This window comes from Cololabis saira, chromosome 1, assembly GCF_033807715.1.
Source record: "Cololabis saira isolate AMF1-May2022 chromosome 1, fColSai1.1, whole genome shotgun sequence".
Taxonomy (NCBI): Eukaryota; Metazoa; Chordata; class Actinopteri; order Beloniformes; family Belonidae; genus Cololabis; species Cololabis saira.
In genome coordinates, this window is record NC_084587.1 from 6,214,373 (window position 1) to 6,226,309 (window position 11,937).

General features: G+C 41.3%; 1 protein-coding gene across 1 annotated transcript; it reads right to left on the reverse strand.

The window, feature by feature from the left end:
• Positions 1-172: 172 nt before the first annotated feature.
• Positions 173-8,430, reverse strand: tefm (transcription elongation factor, mitochondrial). The gene is made up of 4 exons (XM_061729331.1): positions 8,298-8,430; positions 4,103-4,596; positions 2,951-3,100; positions 173-814 (listed from the first exon to the last, which is right to left on the reverse strand). The coding sequence occupies exons 1-4, from the start codon at positions 8,347-8,349 to the stop codon at positions 332-334; spliced, it is 1,179 nt and encodes a 392-aa protein (XP_061585315.1). The 5' UTR covers positions 8,350-8,430; the 3' UTR covers positions 173-331.
• Between the last annotated feature and the right edge of the window lie 3,507 nt (positions 8,431-11,937).

Consider the following 11,937-nt stretch of genomic DNA (forward strand, 5'->3'; position numbering starts at 1 on the left):
TTGAAAAAGAGGGTCGTCTTATAATCAGGGTCGTCTTGTTTTCGGGCAATTACGGTATATTAGTGTGTGTTTGAATGAATAAATGAGATGTAAAACGTACATTTCTTTGTAGAAAAAGGCGCTTTATGAAAATAAATCCATTTACTTGTATTAGTTTACAGCGCAGTCTTGAACATCCAATATGGCGGCGTCGTTGACGTATCGCAGCAGCTCCGTGGGGCGTCTACGTATTTATGTCTGTGTTTAAACACACCAGTCGGGGTGAAACGAGTCCAGTCCGTCGGGTCGTTTCCCGGAAGTCCAGAGTGGGGAGAACGGAGCCGGTTCTGGGCTAGGAGGAGTTGGACTGGCTGAGCAGCTCGTAGAACGCCACGGCCTGCAGCAGCGCGTCGCAGAGCTCGTCCCCCGCCCGCCGGCTGCCGATCTGGAAGTGGTTCCGGTACTTGACCAGCAGCTCCTGGGGGAACCGGACCCGCGGCAGGTTCTGGGTCACCGACTCGGTCATGAGCTGCCGCACCGCCTGCGCGCCGCTGGTCCGGGCCTCGCCCACCATCAGGCCGAAGTGGCGGCCCACGGCCGTCCGCATCATGTTGAGCACCCGGGGGGGCAGGTTGGGCTCGGGCCGGTCCTCCGGGGCGTCCCGGGCCTCCGGGCCCGCCGGGCCCACCCGCGGCTCCAGCAGGGCGAACAGCATGGCCTCCACCGCCCGCATGTGGGCCATGACGGGGAACAGCGCCGTGTTCTGGACCGAGATGGACGGCTTCTCGATCAGGTAGAAGTCGGCCGGCGGCAGGACGGAGACGACCGAGGAGATCTGGAGCAGAGAAGACAGATGTTTGTGGAAATTTATAATTCTCATGAAGAACTAGTTCAACATTCAGTTCACATAGTTTAAAAATTAACACTTCACGTTCATAGTTCACCATTTTCATTTTGAACTAGTTCAAACTAGGGCTGGGCGATATGGCCTCTTATTAATATCTCGATATTTTTAGGCCATGTCACGATACACGATATATATCTCGATATTTTGCCTTAGCCTTGAATTAACACTTTGATGCTACAATCACACCAGTATGATGATTCTATATGTCTACATTAAAACATTCTTGTTCATACTGGATTAATATATGCTCATTTTAAACTTTCATGCAAAAAGGGGGAAATCACAACTAAATCAAATTTACCAAAACTGTATTTATTAAACAGTTACTAAGCAGTGAGTGGCACAAACATAAAAAGTGTCATTTCAAAACAGAAAGTGCACGTTGCATCTTTCTGACTCCCGGTCTGAAGAACATCTGCTAAGAACATGTTCTGGTCCCTGTTTTACCAGGATGACCAGGTTTTACCTGGTTTTACCAGGATGAGCTGCTCTGAGCAGGAGGGCCTTTAGAGCACCTTTATATTAAGACTAATTGTAGGTGCAGGGACTGCAATGTTTCATCCTCTCCTCCTTTACTTTGCATCACTTTCACTTACTTTTAAAAATATGACGTCATATAGTCTTGTTTGACTTTGTTTCAATGATAGTGAATGATTTCATGTGGCCACATTTAAGCAACACTAGGTGACGTTTCTCAGTTCTGGAAGAGAAAAGCTCGGCTGGGCGCGGACGCGTGTTGCACTGAGCGAGGAGAAAACATCCCTTCCCCTCTTTACTAAACCGTCCCAGTTTGCTTTGAAAAGAGTCCGTCGCTTGTAGAGACCGTGCGGATGAGCTCACGGCGCAAACAGGCCGCGTTTGGGAAAGCTAAAGTTAAGTTAAAGTTAAAGTGGGGTGGAACTGACCGGTGGACTGGACAGCAGCGCCGACACCAGCTGCTGGTCAGGGGCCAATGATAATGCACACACGACAGCACGTGGCTGACGTATCTAACAGGGTGCGCTTGTTTTATCCCTCTGAGAAGGAGAGATGAGACGAGAGAGGGAGAAAAGCCTGTAATTTAATGCCCGCGGCTAAAAGCAAATGCGTGACAATGTATTCTCGAATATTCACGATATAGTCATTTTGTACACCGAGTCGAAGCCGAGATACATCGAGTATACTCGATATAACGCCCAGCCCTAGTTCAAATTCAGTTCATTTCAATATTTTTAGGTGAGAAGTACGAATGAAACGACCCCCTATCCTAAAACTCTTCACTGTCTGCAATCATGTATTGTTCTAGTGGCTTTTCAACTTTACTCAGAGTCTGTAAATCTCCAACAATGTAGTCCATTATCAGTTTGTCTCCCTGTTGCAGGTAAATCCTCCCCCTGAAGGAGCAGCAGTGACTGGGGTCGTTTGGGGATGTTGGGTCTTCTTGGTCTTTCCTGATCACTTTTTTTGATTGTCAAGGACTTACAGATATTTTCTCACACTGGATGGATGCTTTAACTCCACATGACGTTTCAAATGTGAAGTTGACGAGGCAGACACTCAGACTTGTTTTCTCAGCGCAGGTGGACATAATTTGCACAGAAAAGTTAGATTTTTACCGTCAAACTCTTTGGGAGTTCCTGCAAATAATGATAAGCAGAGGATTATCTGCGTCCACATCGTCTCTCTCTTCACTGGTCATGTAAAAACTGCACCGGGCTCGGGCCGCCGTTGCCATGGAGCTGGTGCCCGTTGCTATGCTAGTGTGTGCACTGCATTGTGGGTAATGTAGTGTGAAGTCGTTGTCTCATCGAGTATTTTAAATGTGCCGCCCGCTGGCGAAATGAGGACTATTCCGTAATAATTGGACCTAAACAGTGAAGCTGAAACATAATCTGAACAGTTCCAATTACAGTTGGTGTTCTGCAGAATGAACAAGTTCACGTTCTTTATTTGCAAATATGTTGCGTTCAGTTCAACGTTCTCACAGAAATGAACGTGTTCAATGAACGCGTTCATCCACAATACTGGAGGTCAGATGTGACCCGTGAAGCCCCCGCGGCACCGATGACGGGGAAAGATACTCACGTCGTGCAGGTAGGCCGACGCCAGGTAGGTTCCCTTCAGGAAGTTGGGGCAGTGCAGCTGCTGCCAGTCCAGCAGCATCATGCCTCGGTCCACGTGCGCCCAGGCGATCTTGTTGGTGCCGCAGACGATCGACACGATGGAGGCGGCGTCCTGCAGAACCCACACAGAACCACAACTTAAAGTGAACCCCCAAATAAAGATGACCCTTTAAATTACACACAGAAAACGTCATCAACCGAGCAAGTTTACTGCACATTAAAGTCGTGTAAACTGAATTCAGCCCTTGCAGTTGAACTGTATACTCTCATTACAACTGTCGATTTATCCTGAAACCCTTATACTTGTCAATATGATTTTCCTTCCTTATTTATTATTTAAGTATTCATTTTTCCCCTCATTCTTTTTGTATTTATTTTCTTCCTTTCCCTTTATGCAATATCAATTTAATAGGAGGTGTGATTGTTCTCTCAATCTGATGAACTTATGTTTACATCTGAGTTTGTCATTGTTCTTGTTAAATAAAGTAAAAAAAATAAACAGATTCTGGTAAACACATTCATAGCCACCTAATAAGTTAGTGTGTATGTACATTTTGCATTAATATAGTTAATTTATTTATTTTAATTGTTTAATAAAATATTCCGTTACTACGGAAGAGTATTAGAGCCAGGCAGGAGAAAAATAAAAATAATATTTTAGAGGAAGATTTTTTTTTTTCATTATGCACTTCGAGAAAAACCTTGAAATGTTGAGAAAAAAGTTGAAATGTCAAGATTAATGTTGAAATACAATTTCGAGAAAAAAGTTGAAATGCTGAGAAAAAAGTCAAAATGTGGGGATTGTTGAAATACAATTTCGAGAAAAAAAGTCAAAATTTCGTGAATAAAGTATAAATGTTGAGAAAAAGGCGAAATTTTGACTTTATTCACGAAATTTGGACTTTATTCTTGAAATTGTATTTCAACATTTCGACTTTTTTCTCAAAGTGCACAATAAAACAAATCTTCCCCTCTCAAATATCTTTTCTCCTGCCTGGCCCTAATACTCCCCCGTATGTTACTGAACTGTGGACCTCATTCCTCATGATTCTGGGGCCCCCCGGGCCCGGGCCCCCCGGGGGTCTCGGAGCACCCCTGGTGCAGCAGAACTCACCTCCAGCCAGGACCGGTCCACCTCGGGCCGGATGAACTTGGCCAGCTGGATCCGGACCTTCCTGCCCTTCTGCACCGGGTTGAGGATGGAGTCGAACACGACCACGGCGCTCTTGTGCTTGAGCAGCGGCACGTTGACCAGGCTCTCCAGGCTGGTGAAGGGCCCGTGTTTGCTCCGGTACTCCACGATGCTCAGGGACTTCTTCCCCCGCAGCAGCTTGATGCCGGCCAGCTGCGCCGGCGCCGCCGTGTTGAGCAGCCGCAGGATGGCGTCCCTCTGCTCGGCCGTGTAGCGGCTGTCCAGCGGCCCGTCCAGGGGCCCGTCCCCGGGCCCGTCCAGAGGCCCGACCCCGACCCCGTCCAGGGCCTCGAACCCGGCCGCAGGAACCCGGCTCCTCCAGCAGCAGGTGCACTGCAGGTACCGCGGCTCCGGGGCCGGGAGGGAACCGAGCCGGGGCCGGCGGAGCAGCCCGGGCCGAGCCGCGGGCTGAGCTGCTGAAAACAGTTTACATGGAAGCCCCGTATTAAACACTGGTTTATTATTTACAGATTCAACACTTTATTTCTACCAACACACCAAACTCCCCAAAGTTTTGGATGACATGTTTGCTAGTGGTGGGGGGAAAAAAATCGATATTGCAATATATTGTTGCGCTCTCTGTCGCAATAAATCAATAAACTGACGGCAAATATCGATATTTCATTACAACACACTTAATGGATTTACGTGGTTGTCACTGCACTATTGTTCATGCACTTTAATTTGTCCAGCTGTTCAGTGTTTACATTTAAAAGACTAGGAGGCAGTGAGCTACGAGGCAAAATTAAGTTGCTTACTGACTTTTCAGTATTAGAAACAAAGCAGTGCACTGTCCTGGTTTATATAAAAAGTCAAGTAAAGCCTAGGAGGCAGTGAGGCTCTATACAAATGCACTTTCTTTGTACATTGTATGAAGTTTTGGCATTGAATAAATGCATAACTGCAGACGTTTTCCTTTTTGTGGGTATTTCTTTCTTTTTCAGTCGCATATATCGTGATAAATGAAATTTCTTACAATATATCGAATATCGTAGATATCGTGTATCGTGATGTTATCGTGGGCCAAATATCGCCACAGTATTGAATTGTGAGTTACCCGTATCGTCCGACCCCTAACGTTTGCACCCTCTCCTGATCTAAAGGGCCTCATTTCCAGAATTCACCCCATAATCACCTCACAAGGGGAGAATATTCTTGGTAAATTGAAAGTTAAGTCAGATAATGAAATGGGAGAGTTAATTCCAGATGGTATATGGGAAGAGGCTGTGCACGTTTAGCCTTAATCCAGTTTAAAATCTTACACAGGATGCATTACTCCAAAGCTAGAATGGGAAAGATATTTGACAATATGGATGAAAATTGTAGTCGATGCCATAGTGGCCCTGGAACAACAAGGCCTTCTCTGCTGGCCTAACATAACCACAAATAATTATCATAATTATATTATATATATTTAATTTGCTTTCCCTAAATATCTAAAAGTATTCATATTCTCTTCATGTCATATTATGTTCCTTCCAGTGCTGTTCCTAGGTTAGAGTTTTTCTCCAATCAGAATTCAACTTGTGTTGCCAGGCTGTATGAAATCTGCCCGGGCCTTCAGAATCAACATTGTGTTCGGGGTCTACAGTAATGGTGCTTTTCCACTAGTATCTACTCAGCTCGGCTCGGTTTGGTTCTTTCCCACTAGGGGTCTAACGTGCCGAGTAGATACTTTTCTGTAACTATTCTGCCGAGGTTCTAAGCGGCTGACTCAGCTGTATGTGACATCATCACACTACAGACCACCGATTGGTCGGGGGGTTGGAGTCAGACGTCTGAGTCAGGATGTGACATCAGAGAAAGAGCAACTCGCAGCTTCTTAATTTTATTCCACCAGCAACGGCAGCAGAAGTCTGTTTCATGATCCAACTCTGAGGTGCAGATGTTCATAAACCTGGTGCTGAGGAGAGAATTAAAAAGGGATCTAGACGGAGATAAGGAACCACCTGATCTACCAGGAGCTCTGTCTCTTCATAGCTGCTCACGGCTACAAATGGACAAACTAAAAAAAAATGAAAAAGCGTCACCGCTTGAAGCTTCTCTCACTCTCATTTTTTAACTTGATATCAAACACAAGCCACAGATCCAGCAGCACATCTATCATCTCCTCCAGGTTCTACATCTTTAGTGTTGTTGTCTTCTTTGTTTAGATCACACAATCAAATACGTCACAGCTTCTCCAACCTCCTACTTCTGCTCCAGGTACTGAATTGTAATGGAAAAGAAACCAGGCCGAGTTGAGATGAATAGAACAGAGTAGGTTCTAGTGGAAAAGTCCCAATAGTGCCCCTGGAACCTTAACACATATGTTTTGGTCATGCCCATCCTTGAACTCATTTTGGTTTGGAGTGTATAAAACAATATCTGAAGTAACAGGAATGGATTGTCAGCCTAATATGTATACCTCAATATTGGGACCCATTCCAATTGATAGTATAAGGATCTCTAGATTCTACGGCTGCAATGATTCCTCGAGTATCTCAATTACAAAAAATGATGGAGGAATTTCCTCGGCCTCGAGGCCTCGTTTAAATAAAAAATAAATTTAAACTTCACGTCTCTCACGGGTTCTTTTTAATGTGACACAACGTGCTAACACACGTGTCCCTTATAAAGGGATTATGTCAAATAAAAAATGAAGATCCCGGTCCACATGGTGTAAGACTCTTGTTGCATCTGTTTAAACGTGTTGGTTCTGAATGTGAAGATGCACAATTTAAAAACAGTGTTTACGAATATTTTTTATTTTTGATTCTTAGAAAAAAGAAGTTGTTTTTTTTATGTTTCAGGAAATGTTAAGTTTAAATTATTTTTATTGGAAAATTTAACAAGCAGTTTACTAGTTTGCATAATATGTAAATAAATGTCAATTATTCTCATAAAAGAAACACATTGGTTGTTTTTATTAAGTAATTGTCTTGTTTTCTATTAGGGCTGTTCGATTAATCGATTTTAAATCGTAATCGCGATTATGTAAATAGAACGATGTTAAAACGTGAAACACGTAAAATCGATTTTTCACTTTTTTTTTTATTACCTTGTCTGCACACATATTAATGATTGATACCATATTAATGATTGATGGAAATACCTCTCAATACCTGCGACATGTCACCGGGCATCCTTCAAGCCAGATGCGGTAGACCGGCTCGTGTTCCTTGCAAAAAACTTGCAAATGTGAATATCAAATGTAATGAGTGACATTACACACCTCTACCTCCTTCATGGGTTGCATTATTATTTAGCATGCAAAGACCCAGTTTAGTTTAATTAGAAAATGTCTTGTTTTATTTAATTGGAAATATAACTTACTGTATGTTTGCAAGTGCTGATTTGCTGATTTTTTTTTTTCAGAGATAAAACTTTATATTTTATTATATTTTTTAAAACTTTTTTTCAACTTATTTTACAGAGTTTTGCACTTTATTCATTCATTTTTGGTTTAATAAGAGCAAGGTTTGCACTTAAAGCCCAATGGGGCAAATGTTCAATAAAAAACCTGCATATTTGAAATAATTTCTTTGCCTTTTGTCAATTCACAAAATAATCGTAATCGGATTTTGAGAGAAAAAAAAACGAGATTTTATTTTTGGGCAAAATCGAACAGCCCTATTTTCTATTGTATATTTATAATTGGGCTTTAATGAAGCAAAAGTAAGTTTTATCCTAGATCTAATTACTAGATAAATCGATCACCAAAGTATTCGATTCAAAGATATACTGTAACAGCATTTTCAACCTTGATAGCTGGGAGACTAATTCTTTTACACTGGAAATCTTCTTGCCCACCAAAATTATCTGTATGGATGATTGAACTAATGTTGTATCTAAATTAGAAAATATCAAATACACATTAAGAAGGTCCAATGACCGTTTTTATAATATAATTTGGAATAATTGGAAATGTAAAAAAGGAAAAGAAAAAATAATCTATACCTTAAGCCAATAATGTAAACTGTTTTTTGTTTAATAAAGAGATTAAACACTAGTTTATGTCAAAAAGAGCCAAAACTTTGTGATAGTTTGGATAAACATTTAAACAGAAAAATACATTTAACTGTTAAAGTTTGACACTTATCAGTGGATTCAGATGTGAAATCAGTCAGATACGAACCTGTCTTCACGACCGACGACAGAAATGTTCGGATTACAAACATCTCCCTCATCTGAAATGAATATTTATTCTGTTTTTTTACACAACATCATAACAGTTTAACATCCGTGCTAAGGTTGTTCGCGGTCCGACGGCTTCAGTTGACCGGCGTCAAACAACAACGTACGAAACTTCGTTCCGGGGTTGTGACGCAAATACACGAATATTAATAGTAACTCTTGTTATTCTCAGTAAAACAATATCTACTTCTTTATCTTATATCTAATATTATAATATTACATCTAATAAGATAGATAGATAGATAGATAGATAGATAGATAGATAGATAGATAGATAGATAGATAGATAGATAGATAGATAGATAGATAGATAGATAGATAGATAGATAGATAGATAGATAGATAGATAGATAGATAGATAGATAGATAAAATGTGGTGGTACTTTCCTGTCTCTCTCAAACAGTAAATCTAAATCTGTCTGATTTTTATATCCATCAATATATAGTCCTTGTATTTAAACTTTTATAGTGTCTATATTTTACGTCTAATTTGATTATTGAGGGCCGAGCTATCATGCTGACCGAGTTCAAGTCTAAATTGAATTGATCCCCTGAGGGAACTGCAATTGTTGTATTGTAAATTCCTTAGGGAGATGCAAGAATGTAAAAAAAAAATAGATTAGTTAAATTAGAATAAGCATGAGTTGAGAAACATTCATAGAAACATAGAAACATAGAAACATCCGTATCATATTTGAAATCTCTAGCAAACAGACACCGGGAGTGTGTTTGTCACAACAACTCTGATGATGATGTGACTTGCAGCGTCGACAGGAACTTAGGAGAACTTTGAGTAGATGATGTGATGAACCAAACATCTGGGGTGCAGAACCGCTTCTTCACAGTCACGTTCACTAGGAAACCTTCCTGCTACACTTCTTTTTGTCCATCTGTATCTTCTGAAAACCACGTAGAGAGATCCTGAAGTCCAGCACAGGCTCCTGCAACTATGGCCCTGTCCCAATACTCCCACTACCCCTACTTTTCATCCCTACCCCTACATTTTTGCGCGTTCCCGTGAGGGTAGTGGTGTCCCAATTCCTCTTTTCACCTAGGGGGAGGGCACATATCTAGGGTAGTGAGTATGAATCTGGCCCTACGGAGCGAGGGTTTTCGGATGCTCACTAGCTGACCTAGGGCCAGAAAAATTTCCCAGAATGCTTTTCGTCGTCATTTGCGGACTGAATTAAAAAAAAACATGGCGGACATTTCTTATTTTTTTGTGAATAAAATCAATATTTTGAGTTAGTTTCTGGATAAAAATGCGTTTTGATTACATTTCTAGCGAGAAATATATATTTTACTTTCATAATATTCACTCAGTGAATGTACATAATCACTCGTTTGCCCGTTGTTGCAAAGTCTTTTTCAAACCTCGCCAGAATAAAGGCTGATTTATGGTTCCGCGTTACACCAACGCAGAGCCTATGGCGTAGGTTACGCGGTGACGCGTGCTGTACGCCGTACCCTACGCCGTAGGCTCTGCGTCGATTTAACGCGGAACCATAAATCAGCTCCCGAGCCGGCAGCCGGCTGTACTCATCTCGAAATTTTCGAAGCAAATTTCTTAACAGGCGTTATTTGGATAAACTGAGTCCAGGTTGGGGATCTTAACGTCTACTTTTACGCCTGAAAAAATATTAAAACTTAATAAAGTGGCATATTAACGGCGCTACAGCGGAAATTAAAACAGCTTTTAGCTCTGGTCTTCCTGATATGGTGTGACGTATGTGAAAACGTAACTACGCAGTCGCTTACGTACCCGAACGTAAACCACGCAGTGACGTAGCGAGCAAAATTTAGCGGTGGTGCTGAAAGTAGGAGTAGTGGGTGTATTGGGACAGGGCCCTGGGAAGATTTAAAGTGCCCTAAAATCTGTGGCTTCTTTTTTAGGGGTAGTGGTAGAAAGTAGGGGGTGTATTGGGATTGGCCCTATGTCTAAAAAAAAAGATAGAAAGAAAGCAAGCCAGATACTCCTGCTTTCTCTTTGCTCTCACACTCCCATTGATGATTCATGTTCCCTTTCAGCCCTCCCCTGCCTTATGACCTCATCTCCAGTCAACGTCGTTTTCTAATCATTATCTGGTCCACATGAATCAGTGGGTGCATCTACTAGACTTGTAGTTCTCCTGACCACTTTTTTGTGGTCTTGGTCTTGTTCTTGTCTCGGGTCTCTCGGTCTCGAATAATTGAGATGCCGTTGCACATCAAGGTGACAGAATCTGGTGATCAGCAGTTCTTCCTCTTGTTAACGTTCAGGTTTGTAAACTATTTGTATTTTGCATCTGCATGTGTCTGTATTTAATTACAGTTTTGTGTTTATAACAGCCTTGTTCGAATAAATATATGAATAATATTTGCATATCGTTGTGATTGATTAAGCATCAGGTCATTTCAGTGATGCTGATATACGGTGTAATCTGATTACTATAATGGTAAATAATGTAATTTCAAGTCAGTAATTGTATCTTTAATATTTAAAATTCAGGTTTCATGTCCAAATTAAGTCCAATTTAAATCAGTAACATTCACTATTCAGTACTTTTCTGAGGTGAGGGGGGTGTTGGAGCTGGTTATTCTGCTAGAAGACTTTGGGACTAGTTAGTAGTCGTGTCGATCCTTAAAAGCACTGGAGTCAATCCTCCAATAGTGTAGAAATAGCGGTAGTGCAGTCGCCACACAGATCTGATCTCAGCTGATGATGGAAACATTTATAATGAGTTCAACATCATCATCCACTCTGTGTTATTGAGCTGCAGTTGAAAACAAGCTCATATGGAAACTAGCTGATTTGATTTTGAGTTTTATTTCGGTCCATTTGGATACAACATAATACAACATAAAAATAGTCCAATATTTTAAATGGCACCGAAAAGGTATAGTCTGAAGGCAAGGCTTATTATGCCTACCCTTTTATGAACCTCCACTCAGGAGGTTTTATACAAAACAAAACTAGTAATTTAGATTCAAACATTGAAAAAGAATGGATATATTGGACAAGTAACAGAGGTATCTAGACAAGAAGCAAAGACAAAAAAAGACAAAAACAAAACAAAAAACATACTATAAATTACAAGGAGTGATAAATTAAGTGTTTTTTGGCTAGAGACTGTACAGCACAGAGAGCAGAGGTTAAGAGTAGGGTGTGTAAGAAGAATTGAACATACCAAGTGGCTTACAGGGACCTGGTATGCATGTTGAACCAGCTGAACCAGGATGATGTTCTACAATCACAAAGGATTAAGACATTATTAGGTTTGTTTTGGTCTCGGTCTTGAGCTGAACTAGTCTTGATCTTGATCCTCTCTGGTCTTGGTCTCGGTTTAGGCCAGGGGTCAGCAACCCATGGCTCTAGAGCCGCATGCGGCTCTTTAGCGCCGCCCTAGTGGCTCCCTGGAGCTTTTTCAAAAATGTTTGACCTTTTTTTTCCTTCTTTTTCCTCTTTTTTTCTTTTTTTTTCTTTTTTCTTCTTCTTTTTTCTTTTCCTTCTTTTTTCCCCTTTTTTCTTCCTTTTTCCTTTCCTTTTTAATCTCGGCATTTCGACTTTTTTCTCAACATTTCAACTTTTTTTCCTCAAAATT